Source organism: Vidua chalybeata, chromosome 5 (genome assembly GCF_026979565.1).
Source record: "Vidua chalybeata isolate OUT-0048 chromosome 5, bVidCha1 merged haplotype, whole genome shotgun sequence".
Taxonomy (NCBI): Eukaryota; Metazoa; Chordata; class Aves; order Passeriformes; family Viduidae; genus Vidua; species Vidua chalybeata.
This window is the reverse complement of record NC_071534.1, coordinates 61,828,741-61,856,452: the sequence shown is the minus strand read 5'-3', so window position 1 is coordinate 61,856,452 and position 27,712 is coordinate 61,828,741. Positions and strand designations below refer to the sequence as shown.

The window sequence follows — 27,712 nt, the reverse complement described above, 5'->3', positions numbered from 1 at the left end:
CAAAAATTTTACTCTATAGTTATTTCCAATCCTGTTTCAAGACATTTTGCACATTTTTTGGAGTATGTGAAACAAAACCTCCCTGAACAAGAAGGGAGATCTATGCATACTTTGATTTGATCTGGAATGGATAGCTTTAATTCTATGACATCATAACACTTCCTTTTTGTGTTCCTATGTAAATGCTTGACTACAGCATCTCAGGTCATGTGGCAGGTGAAAAAGGACCATTTGATTTGAAGGCTGATCATAGAGACCCAATGGGATTTTAAAATTTTCTTTGAGCCCTGATGGTTGTCCATCTGAATTAAAGCAACTGGTCTGATAAGAAGTAAATCAGCTGCAAAGAGGATTTTTAACATCTCAAGATGGGCAGTGGAGCCAGTTCGGAGAGCAAGGACTCAGCCAGGAGATCCAGAGAGCTGGAAAAGAAACTCCAGGAAGATGCAGAGAGGGAAGCCAGGACAGTCAAACTACTACTGTTGGGTAAATAGAATAAAAATTGCTCATAATGCTTTTCCATTGAGGGGTTGTTTTTCTCTGGAATTACATTTCAGTACAGTGAATTTCTCACCTCTCACTATTTTATTTGAAGAAGACAATTCTGTAATATATGTTTAAAATATTTTCTGGTTGTGACCACTCATGAAATCACAAGGAATAGGCTGGAAGTGGCCATATCATTGTAATTTTAAATGTTATAAATCCTTGACTTTGAATATGTTTGAGAAATGAGAACTTGCTGATAAAATACATGTTATGATACAAATTTACAAAGAACACAGCACACTTATCTCTTTTTTTCATGGATCTGTATGCATTCATTTGCAGGAGGATTAAGTTAGATAAGTGGTTACATAAAAATCCACGTGTCACAAGATATTGATATTGTTTATCTTCCGAAGTGCTTCATTCCATTTTTAAAAGAAGCAGAAAGTGATTTAGAATGGCTTTTTTTGATATATAATGGAGAGTGGAATGAAAAGTACTCAGATGAATACAGATAAATATTCTCACAAACTACTCCTTCTAATCCGCACTATAATCAATTTATTAGAAGAAAGAGGCTGTAATGGCAAAAGAAAATACATTTGTTTTCATGATACAGCTTTATTTTTGGTTGGGTTTTTTTTGTTTGTTTTTTTTCCCGTGGTGCTGTGCAGCTTACAAGAAATATCCACTGTCTTGATGTTTTTCTTCTAACAGCCTCCTGTAAAAGTTAATAGCGATTTCTCCCAATGAATAGAAAACCAGTCTTTGATCATTGGATTGTGTCTCTTTTTGCCTTTCTTGTAACTAAAGTTGGTTTTAAATGGTGTTGCAAATGGTTTTAAACTGGCATTTATTCAGACAAAACTAGATTAAATAAAGTAAATCAACTCTGTTGTTTTGTATCTTGTGAAAAAGGTCTATTTATACCTGTTAAAAATCAAAGAACTATTATTCAGAAATAAATAAGAGAAGAATATGCAGGTTCCTCAAATAAGAATAGGAAAGCAGAAGTTTGATACTTTATATGTAACATCAGTATTTGGATTGTGGCATACAAAGCTTTTCAGTCCAGTTAAGAATACTAAGAGTTTCTGTGCCACAGTAATATAAAATATTGCTCCTAATGAGGAAATCTTAAGTCAGTCCAAAAATCCCAGAACAATATTTTCGTTTAAAATTCAATAAACTTATAGCAATTAAAATGCATTGTTGCAAAAAGACATTTGGATACTGAGTTAGAACCAGGATCCAGCTAATTCTGCATTTGATCTTATCCAAATTTATCCATAAGCAAAAAGTAAGAAATCCTTTAAGAGGAATGTATGGGATAAAAAGGAATTTTCCAAATAAAGAGGAATTTATAATTTAGGCAGTTTTATCTTCAAGCTTTTATGCCCTTACAGAATTACTGAAGGCTGTTTTACAGCAGGACACCAAGTAAATTACCCACCCACCCCCCACCACTGAACATATGTATATATTTAGTATTAAGGACTTTAGTTTTAAATGCTTCCTAATGTATATAATCAGTCTTCTTCTGACACTATTAATAGAAACCTTGAGATGCTTTTAGTAAAATACTTTGAAATTCAATGCAAGCTACATGAAAAAAACTTCTATTATGTTCATTTCCAACCTGAACATATTTCAGTTTCATTAGGTACCACAAGAACTCTTTTCATGAGACAAGATGATCATTTGGATCTGAAATACTCCTTTATAAAATTTTATAATATCTTCCTTTACTCACATCACACATGATAAAAATTCAAATTTATCAGTGGGTAATGTTTTGGAAGGCTTTTTTTCTCCTGAACAATAGATCAGAAAGTCTTCATAAAAAATATGCTGAAGAGATGAAAAAAAAATATAAAATGCTTCATAGCTTAAATTTTCTTCTTAAAAAAATGTGAACAAACTGTGTATCAGGAGCCTGTTGCACCACTAGAGTGCGAAATGGCCAGATAGGAAAGAATTAAATCTACTGTGTTCAGATCTGTACCTGTTATCTTTCCACACCTCTGAGGTGATATCAGAAATGATACAAATTTTAGACTTCATAAATAAGGGCAGCTCTGTTCAAGACAGCCTAGTCCTACCTAGTCCTAGCTTTCTGTTCAGCCAGGCTTTATGTTACCTTTATACTTCAGACCAGATGTCATATTTTGTTTTTGCAGTTGGCAGGTTGGTAGAAAATACTCAAAAAAAAAAATTGAAATATATATCATAAGCTTTTCAGTGAAATCACTTTTTTCCTTACACCTAAAATGTAAAAAAAAACAGGGTATTCTGACTTTTTTCTGAAAGTATTATTTAAAATCTAGTGTGGTGTCTCTACAGCCTCCAGTAGGTCCCTTTACAAAACATAGAAAATATATTCAGAAAATAAGGCATTAAGTTTGTTTATGTCAAGTTCTATGACCCAGACAAACACACTAACTGGGCTGAGATAATTTACAGTTTACATGGTATGCACAGATAAACTGGGGGAGGAGGGAAATTATGTCAAATTGTGACATTCCTCACAAGCTGGCCAGGAGTCAAGAGCATTAAACTTCTGTGCTAGGTGCTCCCATGCTGCCAAAGCCATCCCATCCCCCAACATGTCCACAAATATGGTCTCTACATATTTATACTTCAAAAAGATCAGGTTGTTTTATGAGTCTGGAGCAAACTCCACGGTGAAAGTTTAATTTCTTTGTATCAGTGCAGTATCTGGCCTGCCACATCACCTGTAGTTTGTATGAGTTGCAGGATGCAAGCTTTCAATTTATAGGTGTGCAAAGTACAGTGCACATTCCAAACACAGCCAAAATAGCTGATGCTCACAGTGATGTTTCACAGAAAAAAGAATTATAAGTTCTATTTCACAGATATAAGAACACAGTTTAAACAATCATTAACATTTTAACTTATTTATTTTCAAAGTATTACTCCATGTCTCATTGTCTACAGTTTTCAGTGTCAAGATGAAAGCCAACCTCAACAGAACTGGTCATCCTCACTTCACCTTCTGGGGCACAACTCACACAATTTAATTTAAACATCTGTTTCAGGGGAACAGAAATTGAAGCTGTTTAGTTTAGATTTCGTAGCAAATATTTCTCTCCACTGACTATAAGAGACTCTGGTAAGTAGTCTGAATGTAGAAATTTATAGTATAGATACTTAACACCAGTTAAATGAAACAGTTACTGTATTGCTGAAGCTTAACTTCCTGCTATTAACACCTAGCCTGAAAACATCGGGTTTGGGCACAAAGATAGCCCAACAGTCCCACTGATGGGAATATACTGATTTTCTTTTTTGGAGAGTAGGGCAGTATTTAAGGATGCTATTCTCTCAGGAAGGTTAGACTTTAGATTTTTTTTTTCTTGAGTTTCTTTCTTTCATACACTAAGTTTGTTGAGTCTCATAAGAGGACCAAGAAGATGAATGATTTCCATTCTAGTTCATAATATCCAGACTTTTGAATGGCACAGGCAAAGATCAGGCAGGGGTGTGAAACATTTTCTCATTTTATTTGAAAGTTTTCTCTTCCTGCTTTTGGCTGACTTATGTCATTGGCAGCGGGTTTTCTGACAGGTTTTAAACAAAATATTCAGCAGGAGTTTTTTAGTTCCCTGTGTTTAATTCTGGAAAAATTTCTAAACTAAACCTTTCCTTCCACAGGAATAACAACTGTAAAAAGATAATAATTCTTTATCTGAGCACCTTAATATATAAGAACCTTGCTCAATGCCTCAGCAGATGCTAATCTTGAAAGCTTTGCTCTCCACAGATACTCAAACAAATTTTGCTTAGAAAAACAAAAATGTCAAATCACAGCTGAAAGCCTGGGTTCTGTTTTCCCTTGAATTTGTGAGATTCTCACTGGGTTTCAGGACACCTTCATTTTTTTCTCTATTTCTGCTCTGTCCACATGCCGTAGTGACCTGCAGGGAAGAGGCTGAGCACTCTCAGAGCAGGAGGGGAATTTGTGTCAAGCTGCTGGGGGACAGCTCCTTTGCAGCCTTGCTGCATGACTATTCTTCCTGAGCCTGCTCCTCAGTCCCAGGATGCCCAGAACTATGGAAGGCTTGGGACATGGTGGGATGCAGTTCTGGAGTACCCAAAGTAAGAGATGCAGGTTACAGCCAGCAAAAGTTCAGCACGTCAAAGTGGCATGCCCTGGGGCATGGTGGAGGTGATCTCTGGGAAGTGTAGATGTTAGCAGATGTTAGCTGACAGAGCTTCTCAAAACTCTGATTAAGTTCTTTCTGAGCTTCAGGACAAGACTGTTTGTCTTAAGTTCTTGTCTATGATTCAGAAAATCTGGGCTTGAAGAAGATGCCTTCAGCTCCCTGGTAATCACTCTAGGTCTTTTGTGATGTACTTCTGCCAGTATTTCTGCAAGTAGAAATCCACAGCAGCAAGTGGAAATGCAGCCCTACCCCTGTTTTCCGTACCAGGGACTGGCCAAAGAAGGAGGCTACATGTTGAAGGGAAGGAATTAAAAAAGCAGGTGCAAATAAAATTATTCCTGACCCACTTCCTGGGGTGAAACTGCTGCTACAACTAAGATGATACTCCATGGTGAAGCCAAAGTCTAAAAGTCACATGTTGTTTGGATAAAAACATTATTGGATCATAAATTAAAGATGATCAGAGCTAGAAAATTGCATCCAAAATATATAAAATACATCTCTCACTCTATTTTAATAGATGAAATGTCTTTCAGTTCTGGAAGAGAAGTTAATGTCTATATTATGTTTCCTGGCATCTTTCCATGAGGTGAATGTATGAATTCTCAGTACAGCCTCCTCTCTTCCCTACAAAAAGTGTAGCAAACACTACCTTGCTGACAGGGCTTTACCAAGCTCTTGAGAAGGTGACTGAAAGAATAATAAATGATCTACAACAAATTTGCATTTTTTCCAAACTGTGGCAGATGGCAGCATCAGCCCATTTTGCATGGTCTTGCTTTTCTCTTGCACTTTCTACCATTCACATCATGGGTTTCAGAAAATGCTTTGATTATGGTTTGCTGTCTCTTGTGATTCATTTGTGTAAATTAATCCCTGTCATTTGAATACTGTTACCTTTACAGAATGTGTTTGAGAAGTCTGTAATCAGTTTGTTCTATTTACTGAGAAGTCCTTGGTTAAAAACTCAGGCCTCAGATTTTGGTTTTGTCAGAAGTATTTGACACCATACCATGAGGGAAAAGCTAATCTACTATGAGAAAAGCTGTGATGAATTTTTTGTACTTCAGCAGAGCTTTTGATACTTTCTCTCAAAAAAGATAAAACGTCCAGCTCACAGCTGGATAACCGAGTTACACGATGGGAGCACAGCTGGCTCCCGGGCCAGGCACTAAGGCTACAGTGAATGGGGGGACATCAGCCTGGGGACCTGTCACTGCCAGGGTCCCACTGGGCTCCATCCTCAGCCTGGTTCTCTTCAGCATCATCTTAAATGACTTGGGTGCAGGACTTGAAGGAATACTAAGGAAGTTTCTCAACAAAACTAAATTTGGATGAGCTGTCAATTCCCTCCCGGGCAGAAAGGCCCTGCAGGGAGATCTCAACAAATTAGAGGTGCCACCGTGCCCACTCTGAAGCCCCCTGGCTTTGCCTGCCCGGCAGAGGCATGGTCAGCTGCGGGGGACACTCCCCTCTGTCTCGAGGAGAGTCGGGGAGTGGCTAAGACAGAGCACTTCGCTGTCTGCCTTGTATGGAGGAGAGGCAACGTCTGAGGAGGCAATAAAGGAGCCAACTCAAGGCGGGGGAATCAGTCTCAGGTTTAATCCGAGCTCCGAGGAGCTCCGAATGCCATTGTATCCAACAGCCAAAAGGGCCCCCAGCCTTTCACAACATCTTAAGTACCGGGGCAGTGACAAGGGGGAAGGGACGCCCATTCACCAGTGGGGGCATTTGGGGGAGCGGAAGGCAGAAGGACAGACAGACACACAAACCAATGGGGGAAGTTCAAGGGAGGGACCCCTGGCCCTCGTCCACTCACTCAACGCCCAAGGTGGAAGATTCTGGGAGAGTGGGATGGGGAGCCGAGTGATGGACAGGGTACCAGGGAGGGGACAGGGGAGTGACTGAGCATTTTCAGGGAGATTGGCATTGAGGGAAAGGCAGGAAAGCTCGGGGTGGTACCATTGGCAGAAAATGGGGGGTGAAGGGGCAAACTGTTACAGAACTATTACAGAAATATAAAAACACAATACAACATAGAGGGATGGGCAATCACCAACCATATGAAGGTCAGCCAGGGAAAGTGCTGGATTCTGCACCTGGGATGGGGCAACCCTGGATGTACAAACAGACTGGGGAATGAGAGGCTGGAAGGCATTGCTGGGGAAAGAGACCTGGGGGTCCTGGTCAGTGGCAAGTTGAACATGAGCCAGCAGTGCCCTGGCAGCCACGAGGGCCAACTCTGTCCTGGGAGATTCAGGCACAGCATCAGCAGCCAGGAAAGAGAACACAAATTCTGGTAATGAATAGATCAGTTTCTTAAAAATCTGAAGAATATTTGTTACCTTGAGCCCTGTATGCAGTTTTGGGCAGCTCAATATAAAAAGTCATTAAGTTATTAGAGAGCATCCAAAAGAGGGCCATGAGGATGGATGGTGAAGGGTCAGGAGAGGAATCATTATGAGAAGCAGTTGAGATCTGTTCAGCCTGGAGAAGAGGAGACTGAGGGGAGATCTCACTGCAGTCTTCAACAACCTCATGAGGGGAAACTGATGGTCAAGTACTGATCAGATCAGTGGCAGGACTCAAAGAAAGAGCATGAGATTGTGTCAGGGGAGGTTTAGGTCTGATATCTTCACCCACACAGTGGTCAGGCACTGGAACAGGCTCCCCAGGGCAGTGGTCACAGCACCAGCCTGCAGAGTTCAGGAAGTGTTTGGACAGTGCTCTCAGGCACATGGTGTGATTCTTGAGGGGTCTTGTGAGGATCAGCATATTCTCTGATTCTATGAATCCTGTCCTATGGATTCCCAAAGTTAAATCCTCTCTTCAGGTGTTTTCAAAATCCATCTCTTTTTTTGGCAGCTCTTGCCAACCCTTATCACTCTCACTGACCGAAGATGATAATCCGTTACTTGTGTTGATTTGCAATGGAGGCACTTTGCATTGTGATTACTCACTTTCCATGAGATAAAAGGGCAAATTAGCAGTCCATAATCTGACCAAACCTATACCCTAGTTCTTGAACTGGCTGTGTAAGCAAATGCCTGCACCTCCTCAGCAGCTGTGGGGTTTTCCTGCAGAATCATTCCCAAGGTGGAAGTGGCGGACTGCTCTGCAGGTTTCCTACTTCCAGCCATGGCAGAAGACCACGTGGCAGAGGAACTGACAAAAAAACAGGGTCAACACTTTTGCTCATGTGCTGCCTCTGCATCATGAGCTAGACCACATATAAATCTTTACACTCTGGTTTTCCAGTTGCTCACAGAAGCTGGCTAAAGGGCATGGATGTGCCTCACTTGGCTTACAAATGGTCATTATACAAATTAAAAGAGCAGCTACAAATCAGGTAATAATGGCACACTAAAAGAGGCTGTACTTTGTTTATGTTTTCCTGCCCATCTGCCAGAGATGAAATCAAAATGTTATCCATATTTTATTTACTTATTAACTAAAAATTCTGTAACATTCTTTAATTGACTGAATATTCACTTCTTTTCAAGTGTCCCTTTCCTTTTCAGTATTAATACTTTAACCCAAACTTTGTTCTTTTTAAATCCAAATGGACATTAGGGAGGGTTTATACTTAGTACAACGAGAAACTAACGCATCTGTACTTCTCTTCATAGATAGGAAATTCTGTGTTCCAGAGAGTTATTTTTAATACTTGCTTCTTATTCATCTATCAATCATATCTTCTCAACATTCCCCTTCTGCAGGTGCTGGAGAGTCAGGAAAGAGCACTATTGTAAAGCAAATGAAGTAAGTATCTGAATATGAATATCAGCTGTTGAATTTGGTATTTGTAGTATAAGCTGTCTAGCTAAAATCTTATTACAATATTTATGTTTATTTGAATAAAATGCAAAGAAACATCATTCAAATCAAGCTTCCATTCAAATATACTATAAAGAAAATTACCAAGGGATTGAGACACACAGGTGGATTGGTAGTCAAATCTGAATGACCAAATCATTCACTGGGTCCATGCATGGAGACCAGGAAATCTGCTTCCTTGGCTTTGGTGGGAGTTACTGTAGTGGGAATATGACTGTAAGAGGCAAGCAGTCATGGCTGAACCACCTGGCAGACCCTGTCTCCAGCAGATGCCAGTGAAGGATGTTTGCAAATCATCAGAGCAGCCAAGCCAACACACTTGTGCTGGGTAGCCTGGCAGTATCTGATGATCTGTGGCTTGGAAACCATCCTGAACTGGAGACAGCACCACTCTGCCTCTATAGCAGCCCTCATGTCTGCTCCTGAATCTTTTGTTGAACCAATGTAAACTAAAAACATCCACAGCATTCTACAGCAAGTAGTTCCACAGTTTTACTATACTTGGTGTGAATCGTCTCTCTTATCAATTTCATTTGATTTCACTGTATTTCAAGAGTAAATATCAAAATATTCACATTATACCATAGAACAGAGAGGGGTTTCTTCCTGAGGTTTTTTTTTTGCGGGGGGGGAGGTTATATTTTTTTGTGGGGGGTTGGGTTTTTTTGGAGAGTTTTTTGTGAGGGTTTTTGTTTGTTTGTTTGTTTGTATTTGTTTTGTTTTGTTTTGTTTCATTGGTTAAAAAGGTCTCCCACAGGCCAGGGGAGAATACATTTAGCCACCAGCCTGCAGAGTGAGCAGCTGCTACCCATGATACCATGGGTAGGGAATGATGTAAGAACTGCTTTTAGTAAGAAAATTATCAACACAAAAAGTTTTCATACAAAACGTTTTCATAATCAATCTGGAAAAAAAAAAAAAAAGGCTGTACAAGCTCATGTGCAGAAATCCCTGTTCGAATTTGGACTGACTATCTGGTTACAGAGATATTGTAAGTGCATCATAAATCTACTGCAAGAATACTTCTAGTTGTTTGTTCAAAGTGCACAAAGTCCCTCAGAGATTGAAGTCAGGAACTTCACTTTCCTTGGCTTCAGAGGAAAGCTGAATCCCTCTACATGTGTGTGCTAATTTACAATTTAGTTTGACAATATTTTCACCTATAGTAAAACAGGTTACAAATAAATTCATAGATGTTTTTCTTTTAAGTGCAGCCAAAATGCTAATTATGTATCTGGTTTGAATTAATAATCCACCAAAGTTCAAGGCACTGTACTTACACTGATGGCAAATCCTCCTTTACTGCACAACCTGATAAAATATTGCTGTTATGTCTAGTTTTATTTTCATAGAGATGTCCAAGTCTGATTCCTAAACCTGTCCAAATAGAGAAAAAAATGACACAGGGATTTCAGCTGTTTAGATTTGATCCCACTTTGTAAGCACCAATCTCTTCCTGTGTAAAAATCAAGCAACCTTTTTATTAAATCAGTAATACTATTCTGAACTTAAGCTCCCCTTCCTATTTATTATCTTCACCATTGCAGAGTTATCTGCACCATTTAAAGAGTTAAGTAAAAAATATTATATCATAAGAACAGATTTCTACTGTTTAAGTAACTAATTTTGTAATAAAACAGATTCAGAACCATCCACCAAATACGTTGCTAACTTTTTTTTTTCCAGTGAAATAGTAGATAAATTTATTTCTGGTTTGCGTTCCATGCAGGAGACCCTCCCTATTCAGCAAACCATTGAGGTGTGTTGTGCTCAAGCTTCCCCAAGCAGGAGCAGATTAAAAATGTTCCTCTGAACTGAGCCCTTTAAGAAGGCTGGTAAGCTTTAACAGCATGGAGGAAGGGGAGAACACTGCAAAGCTGAGAGTTATATATAAAGACTTGTGCATTCATGACCTGTCAAATTGATCACAAATATTAATTATTTTACAGGAAAACTGTTCACAAAAATTGTATTTTTTCATATAAAATACCATCCTTCTGTCACAACCAAGGACTTTCTAAGGGATTTTTTTCAGTTAAAATCCCCAATATTAATTAATTTTTTTCAATGAAGCATAACATTTTCTAAAGAACACTGATAAATGTTTACAAAAGAAATCATCCAGTAAAATAATAGTAATTTTATAACTAATAACATAATTTTCTAAATAATAAAATCACATTTTTTTCAGTCTTAATCAAAGTTATATCCACCTGCTAAACTTTAAAAAATATCTTCTGATACTCAAAATACAGATATGCTGCAAGGGTCTTGCAGCATAAAAAGATGAGGATGGTTATGAGAGCTACTAAAAAGAAAAAAAAAAATCTCTGGAGCTCTGTGCTTCTAACTGCATAATTTCCAGTGTGCAATCTAACTTTTTAAAACCAAGATGCGTATCTCTGTGCTGTGCTCTTATTTAGCAGTATGAAGCTTCTACAAATATTTCAGTGAATGAAAAGCAGGAAGCAAAATATTTGGTAACTCATCATGCCTGTTGAGACTGAATCAAAGTCACCTATCTGATGAGAAGCCCTGCTTTTGTGAATAAAAGCCTCAGAAGACTGCATCCATAAAATGGAGGGGGTGGTCTCTGCTCCATGAGCTCCTCTTTTTTCTTTCTCCCAAGTTCAATAGAACTCCTTTGAATCTTGCAGAATTCATTTGAATTCATGATGAAAACAGCATTCAAAAAAAAAAAAAAAAAAAAAAAAAAAAAAAAAAAAAAAAGCAAGGCTTCAAAAGAGAGTTCACAGAGTCGCCTGATCAAGTGTTTGGGAAAACATTTTAAAGAAATTTTTTCCTAAAAATGCTATTCCTACAGGCACAGGAATACAACTTTTGAGTTTTCTGCCATCCATAAATCAGAGAGATGTTAAGACACATCAGTTGTCAACTGGGTTTTGTGTGTGTGTATGTGAGTGAATTGTTTTCTGACCGGGCTGACTTGGCTAGTTAGGTAGCTCTCTCCAGAGTGTGTCTTGGGCACAATGGGGTAAAATACCAAACCCCAAAGCAGAAATACTGTATTTAATACAGAAATACTGTATTTAATAGCCTTCATCTCTGTCCAGATGAGGTGAGGAAGAATAGAGCCTTGGTTCCAACAGCCAAAGCAGTTCCAAGTCTGTTCATTGAGGGCACACCCAGCCAAAGTGGGTGAAGATTTCATCCTTTTTCACAACTCATGGAAAAAGATGTCTCTAAGCTGTGATATAATCTGCACACTGATTTGGAGAACTTTAAGCACATGCCATTCTCCAGTCAAGGAGGATTATGAAATTCTAATTCCTCTGTCAGAAAGATTGAATTGAAATTGATTACTAAGGCTCTTTACCCTATAGAGTAAAATGTAAGTCTCCAAAGCCTGGAAATTATAAGACCTTGTTATAACTAGAAACTGTAGCTGGTTCACAAAGAAATATTAAAAATTTTTTCCTTGTTTTCTTGATAAGTGCTTCTCAGTGCTAAAACATTTTTTCCAGTAATTTTTCTATCTAGGTATGATTCTGGATAAAAATCAGAATGGCTGAACAAGCAGTGACAGCCCATGACTAATACTGTAATTTCCAATAGTAAAACATTTGGGATCTAAGTACAGAAATGTGTCTTGCCCTATATCTCCAGGGATGGGCCTGGCTCTTGTTCTAGACTCATACTTTGCTTTAGATTAACCCCCAGCATCTATTCACTCAGATTGGGTGCAGACAACTAACCTCACAAAGACAGAAACTGCTGTTTTCCTGTTCTAGCAGAATAGGCAGATCAACCATCGAAAAATGCTTCTCCAAGGGCCAGATGGATTCAATTCTTTCTCACATTGACTACAAAAGTGTCTGATCTAACTTTTCAGTACTTTTTTTTTTTTATGTATCCCATAAGCTTTTTGTTGTTTTTTTTTCACCAGGATCATCCATAAAGATGGTTTCACCTACGAGGAACGCATGGAGTTCAGACCTATCATTTACAGTAACACTGTGCAGTCTATCCTGGCCATTGTGAAAGCAATGACTAAGTTAGGAATCAATTATGAAAACCCTGGTAGAATTGTAAGTATGACACCCTTTCTCTTGAAATAGGTATTGGGACCTCTGTTTTTGTAATATAATAGTAGAAACTAGTAGAACAAAGAAGATCCAGTATTTTCTTTATGACAGTGGAAACTGAGTACCATTTGAATTACATGTGACAAAATGTCCTCACTTATTTTCTCAAAACTGATGCCTAACTTTTGCATAAAATCCTATTTTGATTGCCACAAAAAAAATGTTCAAGTTGCAAAGACATTAAAAAAAAAACAGAGAAAAAAAAAAACCATAACCTTTTCTTAGCTGCTTAGTCACTTATGTATTGCTATAGAGAAATGTAAAAAATATTTCCATTTTATGACCAAACCTTGGGGTTCAGCCATGTAAGGAAAGGTCATGTGACATGTTGGGAGCATTTCAGTCTGTCATTGCTCCTGGAACAGAGACCTCTCTGTTGTGTGGATGCAGTATTGGCACACACCACAGGGAAGTGGTATACAACATTCCTGACACAGTCAAAAATCCTCTGCACAGGCAGATAAAGGCAAAGCCACAGGAAGAAGACCTGTTATCTTTTGTCAATCATGCTGAATTTTCAAGCACAGAAATAAAGGAAAAACTTTTCTTCTCTGTGCAATGATTTAGTCTTTTAGTCTGTAATTCACATCTTGCTGAGGATTTCTCAATTGCCTGTGAGAATATCAGTTGATTCCAGTTTTGGCAAATTCTGCTTAATCCCTAGAGGTTTATCTTGAAGGGAATAACATCTGCTTATCTGAAAGAGCTTTACTTGTTCCAGAAGTCTACATTTCATTATAATGACATGTGGTACTTTGCCCTAAAAAAAATGATAAACAAAATCTTCAGGGGTTACTAAATCTCATACTGGCATTTGACAAAACAGAAATTAAATATTTTCCATGAACGCAAGTCATTCAAACAAATGTTACAAGGCCCAAAAGCAGCACACACAGAAAACAGGGCAATGTTAATATGCTGTACTGCATAAGGAGCCATCAAGCACCCTGCATGGCCCAAGCCATGGCTACAGCTGGACCTTGCAGCACTGGCCACAAGTCCTGCCTGGCTCAGCTCATGGTCTCCACTACATGGTGCAGACCCTGCCACCTGTTACTGAGATATGTTCTCCCTGTGCCCCTGTATTTCAGACTCTTTTCTCAACCCTGACAAATTTTCTGAGATATCTGTACAGGCTCCCTCTATGCCAGTTTCGTAGATACCCTTTTCAAGGGACTTCACAGCACAATAGCCCAGTCCATTTCTTAGCATTATATATAACCAAATGCAGAAAACACAGCTTTTGTAAGTTTATCATTTACAGCACAGTCAGCTCACTCTTGCTGTCATTGTAGAATAGCTTCTAGGAACACAAGTGAATACAGCTGTATAGAATGTTTGCAGTGCCTGTCTTCTTCTCTCCCAGAATAACAGAAGAGCAACCTGCATGTGATTTTTAGAGAAAATAGAAATTTTGGTCATATTTATTTGAATTGCCACTCAACATTGCCTTTTCTTCTTGAGTTGTTTTGATACAAGCTTTGATTTCAGCTGGACTTTGTTCTTGCTGTGTGTTCTGGTCCAGATTTAGCTGCTCAAAGTCATCTAGTTGAGGACTGGGATTATCTTGGTCCCAAAAGCAATATGCTTATCCATGTTCCAGGACTGCCTGCAAATACATCTTACTGGTACAGAAAAGGCCTTAACACTTAATTTAAAGAACATCTGTTCTAGGGAGTGAGGTAATTTTTTCTCTCTAAAACATCATTGCAATCTATTTTAGCATTAAAATCATCTGAAGTCTTTGTAAATGCCAGTGAGAAACAAAAAATTTTACAAATCAGGGTGATAATGTGATAAGTTCAATCTGCTGCTATCTTTCTTTATTATTGTCCTGGTTTGGGGCAAACTGGGGAGACAATCTCTAAAGAAAGCAAATTCAAGCATCCCCTCCCCCAAGCGGTTCAGGAAAATATTTCCTTGAGAAAAGTGGAAGAAACTGTTTATTTTATTTTACAGGCAAAGCATTCACCAGCACAAAAAAATGAACAATATTAAACAATGAGAGATGACAAACTCAGAACGACCCCTTGGTGGGCTGTAGCTCGGCTTGCTCAGTCTCTTATCAGTCTACCCAGCACTGGAAATCCTGTGGCCCAGACCACATGTGCGAGCTGCCGGAACTCTTCTGGGTGTTCAGTCCAGAGCAGGTTTGAACAGTTCCAAGAAAAAGAAAAGCCACAGTCCAGGGAACTTCTCAGCCTCAGCTAGCTAAAACCTAACTAACAGCAAAGGAGAGCTCTGTCCCACTGTCTGTCCATGCTGCAGACAGCACAATCCAGGAGAGGATGCAGGGGACCAAGTGCAGTTTCGGATAACAAACTCCACGCTTCTTCTCTTCCCCCCTTTGCTCTCAGAACCAATCTCAAAGGTGCAAAACTTATTTCTGGGCTAAACAAATGAATGGGGATACAAGCATCATAAAGTCACCCAGGACATTCCACCTGTACTTATTATTCTTATTACCCAGGACAATTATGTAAGCACGAAAATCCACGCTTGCCCCCTTTTGCATAATAATCAATGAACATTTACCCTCTACACCTAGAGACTCTGAGCTAAAGGCTTCTTATTGTAGGTGATTCAACCTACAAATCCAGCCTAGTAGGTGGATAGCTGTAATCATTCCGTGATATGTCATATCTTGAAGCAGAGAGCATTCCAACTCTTATCCTTTTGCTGAACAAGTGTGCACCCTGGAGACAAATGCGGCGCACACACGAGAGAGTGACTCGCTTCTGCTGATCCCAGCACTGCAGGAGGGGATGGGGGTGTAAATGGAGCTGGTACTGTTTGATGTAGAAGGGCAATTATCCTGCTGTCCTCCTCCCTTGTTCCAGTGAAGGCAATTTTCTAGTGGTTATTTCCTCCGTTTTGGGGTTTTTTTCCTCCATGCCTACTCAATTTCTCTTTTTTTTTTTTTTTTTTTTCTGCCTACTCAATTTCTCTTTCTTAAAAAAATGCAGTGTTTAATTTTTGATCTGTCTCTGACTTTTATAAATTTTCCATAAACTGCAACTCCTCTTGAGACATAAAGATATAGCATATTCCTAAAATAAATTAGTTAAAAATTTTTGTGAAGATGCTTCCCAGTTTTGAATAAAACATACTCCCTGCCAAAATAGTGTCTATCAGTATCCATTTATAATTTTGCAACTATTGACTGCAAGTCACTTGAGTTGTCTTCTTCTATGACTAGAAAGGAGCTATATTTTATAATTATCCCTTGTTGTGGCAGTGTATCAAATGATTATTTTAATCTTGCTCTTTATTTACAGTAAATTCCTAAGCTGTTAACTACTGAAAATAAATATATTTAATGAAATAGATTATTTAAAATATTTTTATTTTATTAAGGAATTTTATTTAAAAGGAAGACATTACAGAATAATATGTTTAAAGTATTTGGGATTTTATTCTGTAAAGGTTTCTTCTTCCCCACATATGGGAAATGCATTCACTAGTTATATTCACTTTTTCACATTTCTTACTGGGCTCTAAAGCTAGAAATTTATCTTGCAAACACATTCAAAACTGCCTTTAGATATAGATTTCTGTATTGATATAGTTATAATGCATTTTAAAGTTAAATGTCCTTTTTAATTTAATTTTTGATACCCTATATATATAAAATATAAAAGCCTTCCATTCAAGTTGGACTATTTTTGAGTGCCTCTGGTAAAATGAAACTGAGCCTTCATATCAAAACAAAACAATAAAAGATGAAAACTCTGTGTATCACAATTTCAATTTTTTCCTAACCTTGGCACTACCTAAAGGAAAGTGAACCTGTGAAAAGATGTTCACATGCACAGGTGAATGCAGCAACCTGGAAAAACCAGTGAAAATGAGAAATTTTGCCCTTTCAACTCATTATAAACCAAGCTCATCTTCAAGGAGGTGAAGGGGCACAGCGTACTTACACAATATTTACTGAAATTTCTCTTTAGGAAGATGAAAGGAAGCTGTGTGCCATGGCAACCACTCTGGAGGATGGCAGCATGTCTTCTGAGCTGGTTGAGCTCATCAAGCAGCTGTGGCGTGACGGCGGCACCCAGGCCTGCTTCGTGAGGGCGGCGGAGTACCAGCTCAGCGACTCGGCGGCCTAGTAGGTGACACCAGCTGCTCAACAGCTGGCTTCTGCCTCAACATACCTGTTCCCCTTGCAGAACGGCCTGTGGAAATCATTGCTCGTTAACCTGAGAAAATGAGGGGGTTGCTAAGGTTTATAATATATCAGAAATGTTTAACTGGAGGGAACAAGTGAAAACAGGGTTTCAGAAACTATTTGTTTCTGTGGGCTTGTTTGAATGGTTAAAAAAAAAAAAAAAGTGTATTCTCCCTCTGAGTATTTCTAAGATTGACAAAATGAGGAAAAGGTGACTTGAAACAGTTTAGGTTTTACCTAGAGTGATACTTTTTGTATGTTGCAAGATGCTAAATATTAATGAGGAGGAAACTATGAAAACTTTCCTCTAAACTAACCAGGCTGCATGGACGGGTGCTCCCTGGGTCATTACCACCTCAGCCTAACCAGTGATGCTGCAGCTGCTCTCCAGCCTGACAGCCCCAGGTCCCTTTCTGAGCCCTGGAGGAACCAGACACATCAACAGGGGGCTGAGCAGGGCTGCTCAACCCCACCCCCACGAAGGATCACCATCCAACTGGGGCACATCTCTTACCTCAGGTGTATCAGTGACTTCAGACTTTTCAGGAGTCCCTGGCTTGGCTGCTTTTCCTGCTTGGCTCCAGTCCTGCTCAGCTGCCTTCTCACCCAGCTCATACACGAAGGGAGGTGTCACTGGGTCAGTCTTTCTAGAGCGTTCAAGTCTGACTCCAGACATGGGACAGAGGTTTGTTCCAGCTGAGGTTCTGAGCTTCTGAGACCTGGAGGTGGAGGTTTCCCCACTCCTGGAGCTCCTCCTACAGGTTGAGAGCACCTGCAGGGTGAAGCCTTCCAAGGTGTCGGGTGTCCCTTCTACAAGGCAGGAAAAGAAAGGCATGGCTCCATGTTCAGCTTCAGGAGGCAACTTGAAGTCATCCATAGTTCAATAATTGTAGATATAGTGCAGGGAATATGCAGAGAAAATATTAAAAATTCTTCCTCTCTTTATATCTTCCAAACAAGAATGAAGATCTTTTGCAAGAGTACTAAACAAAGAAAATGTTGCCTATGTTGATTTGTGCCTGCTTTGACAGTATTTTATAGCAGTGTTGTATTTTTATAAGGATGGTACAGAGCAATTTTTTTCTACCATGCCCTTTCTGACAGGTTCCATTGCCATTCCCACTAAAAGCCCATAACAAACTAGTCATAATAAGTAAAAGGAAAATTACCTCTTAAATTTAAAAATAATTTTAAACCCTGTTTACCAGCTAACACTCTTCTGTGTACCCTCTGCCAGACAAATAAGGTTTTATTGCCTACAAAGAAGATAGAAGAACCTAAATTAATTCCCTTTCAGTGTTATTGTTTGTGTTCTGTTTTAACTTGAAATAGGTCTCAGTGTTTAAGGAGCTTAATATAGATTGTGTCTGTAGTTATTATTAATTTCTAGACTTACATTAAAAACAGCTACAGTGATATGTTTTTCATCTGCTTGAACATTTCTGCTAATTTCTTAAAAATCCTGCTTCTCTGTCTTCATCTTTTGGTTCCTGATGCTTCTAAAATTTTAGCCTTTGGCTCTGAATCATTAAAATCAACTTAATGTTTGTCCTTACCAGTGGGCTTTTAATGATCAGTTCAAAGTCAGCTACAGTCAATCAACCATCTAATGCTGCAGTTCAATTTCTTCTAAACCCCAAACCCTGTTTCTCAGTGACTGTGAATGAGCTCCTACATAGAATCTTGATTAATACTGAGTAAACTCTGACTTTCTGAGATTATGTTCTCTGAGATTTTTCATTATTAATTCATGCTAATGAAATTTGATCACTGCTTTTCCTTTGTGTGTTTTAATTGAAAAAAAAAATTACTTCTTCTGAATAATAGAAAAATTCCCTCTTTGTCAAATTTGGCTGGAATTTCTCCCTTAGACTCACCTGGAACTAATTCTGTTTTAAAATGGAATGGTGGGTATGGAAGGGTTAAGATTGGAATTATAAATTGTGATTTATTGTACAGCTACCAGTAGTACATGGTGCATCTTGCTAGCTCAGTCATTTTCCTCTCAGTCTAGAAGTCCTGACACCTCATCCAAGCCAAGAAAAGACCTACCTGCTTCCATCCCCTCCTTGCCCAGCGAAGGGATGGTCTGCAGTCTCCCCTTGGAGCTACCTATGGCTCTAGGAAGAGCCTGAAATTGCCTCCAGCTCCTTTTACTGGATAATTGACTTGGTCTAATTTTTTATGCAATTACAATTGGCTGTCCTGAATTGAATTTAGGCATTTGTGGCTAAGAACTTTCAGAACTTTATTTTATATTCAAGTGTTTATTTTAGCGCTTACATGCTTTATAAATAACAAAACGCCTTTTGTTTCTGCCTTCCACAAAGGTGAGCTAAGATGAGTTTGCCTCAGGCCCTACTCAGAGAAACAGAGCTATATTGCTTTTTTTTTTCTTTCCCCAACAGATTGTTTCTTGGCCTCAAATAATAAGAAAACATTGAATTACTCAGATCAGGTTCAACACGCCTTGCAGACTGGATACAGTTTATTCAACTTAAAATAAGAAAATTCCATTTCCAAACATTACTTGGAAATATCCAAATAAAATATTCCAGCTTCTTAAATTTTTATTTTATTTAATTTCATTTTATTCTTCTATTCTTTTTAACTTATAGATCTATTAAATATTGCACACAAGGATGATGATCTGCGAGGTTTCTTTTTGAAGATTCTGGTTAAACTGAGCAGCAGAGCTTCCTGCTGGGCTCAGTGTAGAGACTGTAAACTTAGTGTAAAGAGGAAAAAAGAAAGCATGGAGCCTAACATACATCAGAGACACATTGTTTCTTTGCCAGAGACATGAGGCTACAAATAGGAAGGTGCCAACTGGACACTGAAAATGCTTTAGCTTTTGTGTGGCTTCTTGCTTTTGGCTTTGGTCCTTATTTGACTATTAGTAGGTAAAATGCAGGAAGTTACTCAGGCATCACCTTTTTCTTTTCCTTTTGTCAACTCATAATCCCTCTACATAATTCCCTCTGGGAATCCCTCTGATTCCCAGACCAGCCAGTAGGATTCAGAGGCTCTGCCCAGCCATTTAAAGAAAGCTGTCTACCCCTATAAGAGACAGGAGAAGTGTTGGACAAAAACATGCTTCGAAGATCTTGTTTGGGTTCTCGCATAATGTAGATTTTATCTCAGTATACCAGAAAATCCATGGTTTTTCAAGGGCTCTTCAGAATATTAACCAAAGGGCCCTCAGTTTCATTGAAGCTTTTGGTTTTGACTGAAAAATATATATATTTTTAAATAATCATGTACCTTCTTGTTGTAAATTGAGAGGTCTACAGGGAAAACAGCCCTTAAAAGTGAATTCCTCCAAAATATTATGCCGTCCCTTTCACTTAGGAAGGAAAATACTGTTGCAACCAGTCTGACAGGCTGAGGTGATTGCTTATGCATCTGCTTCTGCAGGATGCTTGTGGTTCTTGCCCTGAGGTAGCAATTCCCACTTGCTGAGAGAAAACGGCCAAAATCCCTTGTCTGACAAGGTGGTTTTCAACCATCCCTAGTGAAAACAAGGATTTTCCTTAGCTGCAAATCTCAGAAGGATGTTTATTATGTGCAATTGAATAACACTTCTAAATACAATGAAAAAAAAAAAAAAGGCTCTGAATTGTGCAACTCAGCTGTATAAAAACCAACAGTACTGTATTTAAATATGTATATTGCATAACATATTTAAAAGGGGTTCAGTGTGGAGTGATTATGTAATGGACATTTCACTTTTTGAATTCACCAGCCACCATTTCTTTCTTACTCTCCCTAGTTACCTCAATGATTTGGACAGGCTGGCAATGCCAGACTATGTCCCTACTGAGCAAGATGTCCTGCACTCCCGAGTGCAGACAACTGGGATTATAGAGACTCAGTTTTCTTTCAAGGATTTAAACTTCAGGTATGAAAGCCATATTTCACAGTCTTCTTGAGTTTTCTTTTTCTTAAGAATTTTCTTTCACAGGTATTGACTTATTATAACATAGGTGATATCATTGTGATATCATTGAATCCAGTCTTATTTAACATTTTTATACAGCTGAAAAAACAAGATATTTTATTATCAGTACTCCAACTTTGAGCATATAATGGACCATTACAAATAGGTCACAGAATCCTAGGTTCTAAAAGGGCATTTTTATATATGCCAATGTCTAAAAAGCTTTAGTTATATCCTGCCATTTGAATAATTGTGCCATTTATGAAATTTGCCTAGTTAAATGTCCTTAAGAGCACGCAAAAAACATTTGATGTCTACCAATTTGCACGCACTCTCAACCTTTCGCTCTTCTTTTGAGAATGGAAATAACTGCTTGTAGCACAGGAAAGCACTACAGTTGGCAAAAAAAAAAAAAAATCTGTCCCATGGGGAATTTCAGTATTATCAAGCATATCTTCATGCTCATTTAAGATGAAAACCAAAATGTTCAGAAAAAAATTTTGAAAATAATGCCTCTGAGAAAATTCACTGAAATGTTTTACACTTTCAGATATTCAAGATCTAGTGAACCAATTAAAAACATCTAATTGCACATGAAAATGGATTTGAATGAATTATTATCGTTTTAGAGTTCTATAATGCTTTTCTCTGTGGATTGAAATCCATTTAATTCTCAATTAAAAAGCTGGGGTGCATATTGAGGAATGCAGTCTAGACAAGAAACTGCCTGTAGAGACAGACAGATTTATAAAGCATGAGGATTATAACTTTTACATTTTTCATTTGGCTTCTTTCTTTCTCCTCATGTGCCAATTAAGCATTCCCCAAATCATCTATGCCACCACACAGATGCTTTAACACAACAGAGATTCCACATACAAAATGAGATCCTGAAGTAGATGTCTTACAAATAAATTATTATCATCTATTGATATTCTGGTCACTCATAAAAATTCATTATTTTCCCACAAATGCTACAGTACTATGTCATGGACATCAGCTTCTTTTTCTCTGAATAATGTATTTCCAGCCTTGTACATTGGAAATTTGAATGCCTTTGGTTACAATCATGGTTCATGTAAGAAATCAATTCAGCATGGAGAAAGAAACCACCAGAGGGAAATCCTCATTGACATGGATGCTATCAGCCCTGATATGAGAATATCAGCATTAGTGTTTGGGTCTAGCTGAAATGAAGCACAACTGGGAATTTAGTTTACAAAATTTAGTCTGGAAAATTTAGTTTACAAAATTTAGTCTGCAAAAAAAGAGGAAGGCTCTTAAAGCCACCACAAACACAAGCTCCACTGTTTTTACCCTCTGGTGTAAAATGTGTAGTAGTGTTATGTGAGTAAATTCATTGGTGGTTTCAGGTAGTTGAGTAATATTAGGTAAAATCACTACAAAGGAGTTTGAGGTGTTTGAGCTGCTAAAGGGGTGCAGAACAATTATAAATCCATGTTAACCAGCCAGGTATCACTACTTTGCATTGCCATAGCAATGCAAAACAGCCGGAGGATCCTGATGGCTCTGCACCAAGTTTGATAAGTATCATGGAAACCTCTATAAAGAGAGGAACACTTGCACATTCAGAGTGAGTTTTGGCTGATGGGGCTTCAGGTCATAAGCCATGCATGGATACAAAAAACCCATGAACAGATGCCTCATTTACTAAACATTTGTTTCTTTACCGAACTGAAAGAGACAGAAAACATTTTGTATCTGTGCAGTAAAAGTCTAAATCCCAGTACTGCTCCCAGGAACTGCATTACAGTTGCACAGAAAACATTGATTTTTATTTGCTCCTTGCTTAGTGGTTACTTTGCTGGTTTAGTGCAATTTAGCTTCTATGTGCTCTTCAATTTATTTCACTAATGTTGACTTAAAGCTCAGAACATATTTAAATGTTTTTCAGAGAAGATCTGATCTTCATAGGTCCTCTTCTTTTCTATTGGTGTGCTAGGAAGAGTTTGACTGAAATCAGGCAAGCTTTATTTTAGTCTTCAGACCTCTCTGTGTGTGCCACTGAAGGAATAAATAGCTAATTCTGTATCTGCAGCTAAGTTTTTCAAGAGCAGTTCTGGGAAAATATAGAGATTTCTAGACTCACTTTGAATATCTTGGTAAAACAAGATCATCTAATTTTCCACCATTTATGGAGGGACTTTGGTTTTACATGTGAGTGTGTTAAGTTCTGGGCTGAGAAAAGAGAGGCAAACTAAGGTTAGTACAACAAAAACTACCCTTAAGCATTGCCTCTGGCCTTCATCTTGCTCTTTTTAAGTGACTTCTCATGAATATTCAAAAAGCCATATGCTAAAAGCTGACAGGAAGTGAATACTGATTCACATGATTATGTATACTGAAATAAAACTTTCCTGAAGATTAAATTTTGTAGCTTTTATTGTTTGTTTTCCTGCCATAAGCCTGATTTCAGTTATACAGCATAAATCAAGAAAGACAAGTAATTATAGGTGACTTTTGAGTACTAATCAGAGACAAAAGTCAAGATACTTCATTTGTGCTGACCCTACTCTTCAGTAGACCTTCTGAACTCAGTGAAGATATGCTTGGAAGAATGTCATTACGATTATCAAAATCTTGCTCCACAACAACTTCCTGATTTCCAAAATAATTCATTTTAATTGACACCCAATTTAAAAAAATTATTACTCCTCAGCTGCAGAAACAGTTCATTATAAGCACTGGAAAGGGTTTCATTTTTTCCTAAGAAGGATGAAAAATTATAAAAAATAACCTTTTTTAATGTCAGCTACACTGCTGATGATGAAGGAAACAAAGGATTAAGATACTGCAAAAACAGTAACAAATTATTCTTGCTCTGTTTACTACTGACATGATTGTTTCTTAACTGAATCCCATTATATTCTTTGCTATAAGAATTGTTTAATTTTCAGATACTGCAGGATCCACAGATCTAATGCATATTCTTGAAGGAAGGGGTAATCCAACAGGGGATTAGGTTTTACAGTCTTAAATTCAACAACAGAGGGCACAGGAAAAAGTCATCATGCACACTAGGAAACAGAAAACTTAAGAGCAGGATAAATGTGATTTTTATGTTTTCTCTGCTTTCTAATGCACCTGAAAAATCTTCAAGTTTGGTACCTTTTGTTTCAGAAAAAAAAGCAGTGGGAGTTTGGAAGCTAGGGCTAAGGACCCTAAGTCCCAGCTAGGTGTGCCCAGATGGCTTTGGATCCCATAGAGAGTCCATATAAAGCTCATATGACACTACCCAAAGGTAGTAGCAGTTCCTGACAAAGGTGGAAGGAAGTTATTACAGGGAAGGACAGCCCTGCAATTCCTGCTGTACAAAGGAAGGGATTCCTGCTCCCCAGGAATTGCTGCTTAAGAGCAGCTAATGAGATGGACAGGGAAGAGACCCTGCAAAGGTGGGATGCAGGTTATGCAGTGAGCTCAGTGATCACTCCAGGGCAGTGAGCAGATGGCAACAGCTGTTCATGCACAGCCAGGGGACAATGTGTGACTGGCATTCAGTCCTATGTCTTCTTGGTCAACATGTCAGTTCACTGCAAGCAAAGCCATGAAGTAATAAATGATACTGAATTTGAGGATCTTCTATCCATGTCTCAGACCTCTGCCCTAAATAAATCCTAGTCTGCAAGTCTTAGTCCTGCACTGAGCCTCACTTCTTCAACACTAAGTGCCACATGTAAGTACTGAGTATTAATCCTACATGCAGGTATTTAAGCCTTTTTATTTTATTTTATACCCACTACAAAGCCATGAGTAACAACACACAGCACTCCATGATCTATTGGGGTAGAAATAGACCAATATTTGGAAAAGCTGGGTATTTGTCATTCATCTCCATTTGAACTCTGTGCATTAAAAGCATGGCTACATCCTTATGAGTGCTTCACATTGTACATATGCTATTTTTTCTGCAAAGGATGTTTGATGTGGGTGGACAACGATCAGAGAGAAAAAAGTGGATTCACTGCTTTGAAGGAGTTACTTGCATCATATTCTGTGCTGCACTCAGTGCCTATGACATGGTTTTGGTGGAAGATAAAGAAGTGGTGAGTCAGAACAAACAACCCTTTTTGCTTCTAGGTTTTAATGTACTCTCTGATGGTACATTCCCATTCTCCGATAACCATTTAAAGGCTATTACACTGTATTAGTTCTTTCCAGTAAAGAACATCTCAGTAAAAATGACATATGGGGATGAGATTTTTCAGTCTCATGTTTACCTTTTGCACCTCAACAGAACAGAATGCATGAAAGCCTTCATCTGTTCAACAGCATCTGCAACCATAAGTGCTTTGCAGCCACTTCCATTGTGCTGTTCCTAAACAAAAAAGACCTCTTTCAAGAGAAAATAGCAAAAGTTCACCTGAATATCTGCTTTCCTGAGTATAATGGTAAGTTTGGAGTGTTCAGGAGCAAACATATTCAGATGTTTAGTGTAGGCCATGAATTAAACACTGAGACTTTGACTCATGTCACCTATATATAAGCCTTTAAATAGTAAAGCTCTTAACTAAGAACCTTCTCATGAAAGAATGGTATGAGACAGACACAGCCAGAATTCAACTCATCTCACCTACTCACCATGTTTATCCTAGGGTGGGTTCATTTCTCTCCCTGGAGATGCTTATTTCTCTCCACTGGTGGTAGAAGAAGCTGAGAATTCTAAAAGTTTCAGATGGCTGAAGGGTTCTGTGATGGACTCAGCCAATATTTCAGTACAAGTCAGTATCTTGTCACTCACACACACATCACAACTGAATCCAAAATTTTTGTCCCTATTTTAAGAACTCATTCCATAAGGGAAGTCTGTTTCTTTTTGTATGTCACAGTAGTGTCTACTGGAAATTTAAAAAACACCAGATGTTCCCAGCTGATGCAAGAGAATATATAAAGCTGTGTCAGAAATATCCAGAGAAAAATCAGTTTAGATAGAAAATTTTCATACCTAATGTATAAAGTTAATTCAAAGAGATAGAAAAGGAAAAAAAGGCAGAAAACATTATTTCTTCTCTTTTTGAAGTTGTGAGGAAGTGCCAGTTGAAATGTGTCTTCCTTTGCTTTTACTTTTCTTTCCACTAGGACAAAACACATTTGAAGATGCTGCAAATTACATCAAGAAACAATTTCTAGACTTGAACATAAGGAAACAAGATAAAGAGATATATTGTCACTTGACCTGTGCCACAGACACTCAGAATGTCAAATTTGTTTTTGATGCAGTCACAGACATAATAATCAAAGAAAATCTGAAAGACTGTGGGCTTTTCTAACCATTCATTCTCTTGCTCAGAGCTTCAGTCCACTTTCCTCTCTTCACCTGATGTGCTGACTGAAATAAAAAAAAATTCTCTAGGTAAGAAGCAATATCAGTTAGTCACCCATTAGTATCAGCTGAAACATTGGGTACAGCCTAAGCATTGCAGACCAACACAGACGTTCCAGATATCATAAAGAGATTTAAAAGAATGTTCCTGTTCTAGAAAGATAACAGCTGCTGATACACCCTGCTGGAATCAAAGTCACATTCCTATTTAAATTAATATCATAGAATCATAGAATTCTTGGTTTGGAAGAGACCTTAAAGATCATCTAGTTCCAACCCCTGTGCCATAGGCAGCAACGTCTTCCACTAGACCAGGCAATCAGCACTTCTCAGGAAACTGGGGACACCTCAGTATCCTGTGTCTTCTAGTGATGGAATAAAAAATAATTTATAATTGAGGCCTAAAGAAAACTATAGCTTTAAACAGTATCAATACATAATTTACATTCTGTTTTGTATTCGTGTTGCATAAACAACTGAAAGTGACATGCCATTTATTCAGCAAAAGCAATCCCCCAGACTTAGATGGCATATGACGAAGAGCAGTGCAAATCTGAATGTTTAATTATACTGTTTTGTTAGAAGAGCCGGGGGACATATGTATAAAACTGCACACATACAAAATTGACAAAATTCCCAGTTTAAGAAAAATTAAACACAGTAAGATGGAGGCAAGTTTTGTAAATCCTTAAGGAGAAAAAAAATTATAATGACTGTCAATTTCTGCATAAGCCACAAACGTAAGTTGAAACATTTTTGGTTTACAATTAAATATGAGAATTTCTTAAAAAGCAATTAATAATACTGCTACTCAACAGGAATGGCAGCAGTAACATCTACCACTGCAGAGCAGATGTAAACCCACCAGTTCTCATGGCAAAAGCACATCCTTGGGACTTTGGCACAGAGCACCTTTCTCTACACATAGATCTTGCTAATGCAGAACTGCTCTCCCTTAACTCCTGTTGATTTATTGTGACTAACTACAGGAAATATTTGACTATTTTAAATAGAATGGGACTTTTTCCTGGTTTCAGCTGGGTTAATTTTCTTTCTAGTAGCTGTCACAGTGCTGAGTCTCGCATTTAGTGTAAGAATAATGATAGCACATTGGTGGTTTAGTTGTTGCTCAGTAGTGCTGATCCTACATCAAGGACTTTTCAGCATCTCATGCTCTGCCAGTAAGAGATGGCACAAGATGCATGCATGGCAAGGACAGCTGACCTGAACTGGCCAAAGGGACATTCCATAACACAGAACATCATGCCCAGTAAGGAAACTGGGGGAGATTGGCCAGGAAGGTTTAATCACTGCTCAGGGACAGACTGGGAATGGGTCCCTGGCAGGTAGTAAGCAGCTGCATTGAGCATCCCTTGGTTGTCCTAGATTTTATTTTTCTCTTTTTCATTCTCCTTACTATTATTATTGTTACTATTGTTGCTATTATTATTATATTTTACTTCTTTCAGTTATTAAACTGTTCTAATATCAACCCATGGACTTTGCCTTTTCCTCATTCACTTCCCCATCCCACTGCAGGTTTTGGTGTGTGTATGAGCGAGCAGCTGTGTGGTACTTATTTGCCAGCTGAAGTTAGAGCATGACAGTTCTAAAAATATTCAACTGAAATTTGAAATTTGGCCT

General features: G+C 38.3%; 1 protein-coding gene across 1 annotated transcript; it reads left to right on the top strand.

Moving 5' to 3' along the window:
- The first annotated feature begins 368 nt into the window (after positions 1-368).
- On the top strand, positions 369-26,015 carry GNAT3 (G protein subunit alpha transducin 3). Its single transcript, XM_053942937.1, has 8 exons — positions 369-486; positions 8,396-8,438; positions 12,421-12,562; positions 16,570-16,727; positions 20,560-20,688; positions 24,662-24,791; positions 24,983-25,136; positions 25,825-26,015. The coding sequence occupies exons 1-8, from the start codon at positions 369-371 to the stop codon at positions 26,013-26,015; spliced, it is 1,065 nt and encodes a 354-aa protein (XP_053798912.1).
- Positions 26,016-27,712: the final 1,697 nt, after the last annotated feature.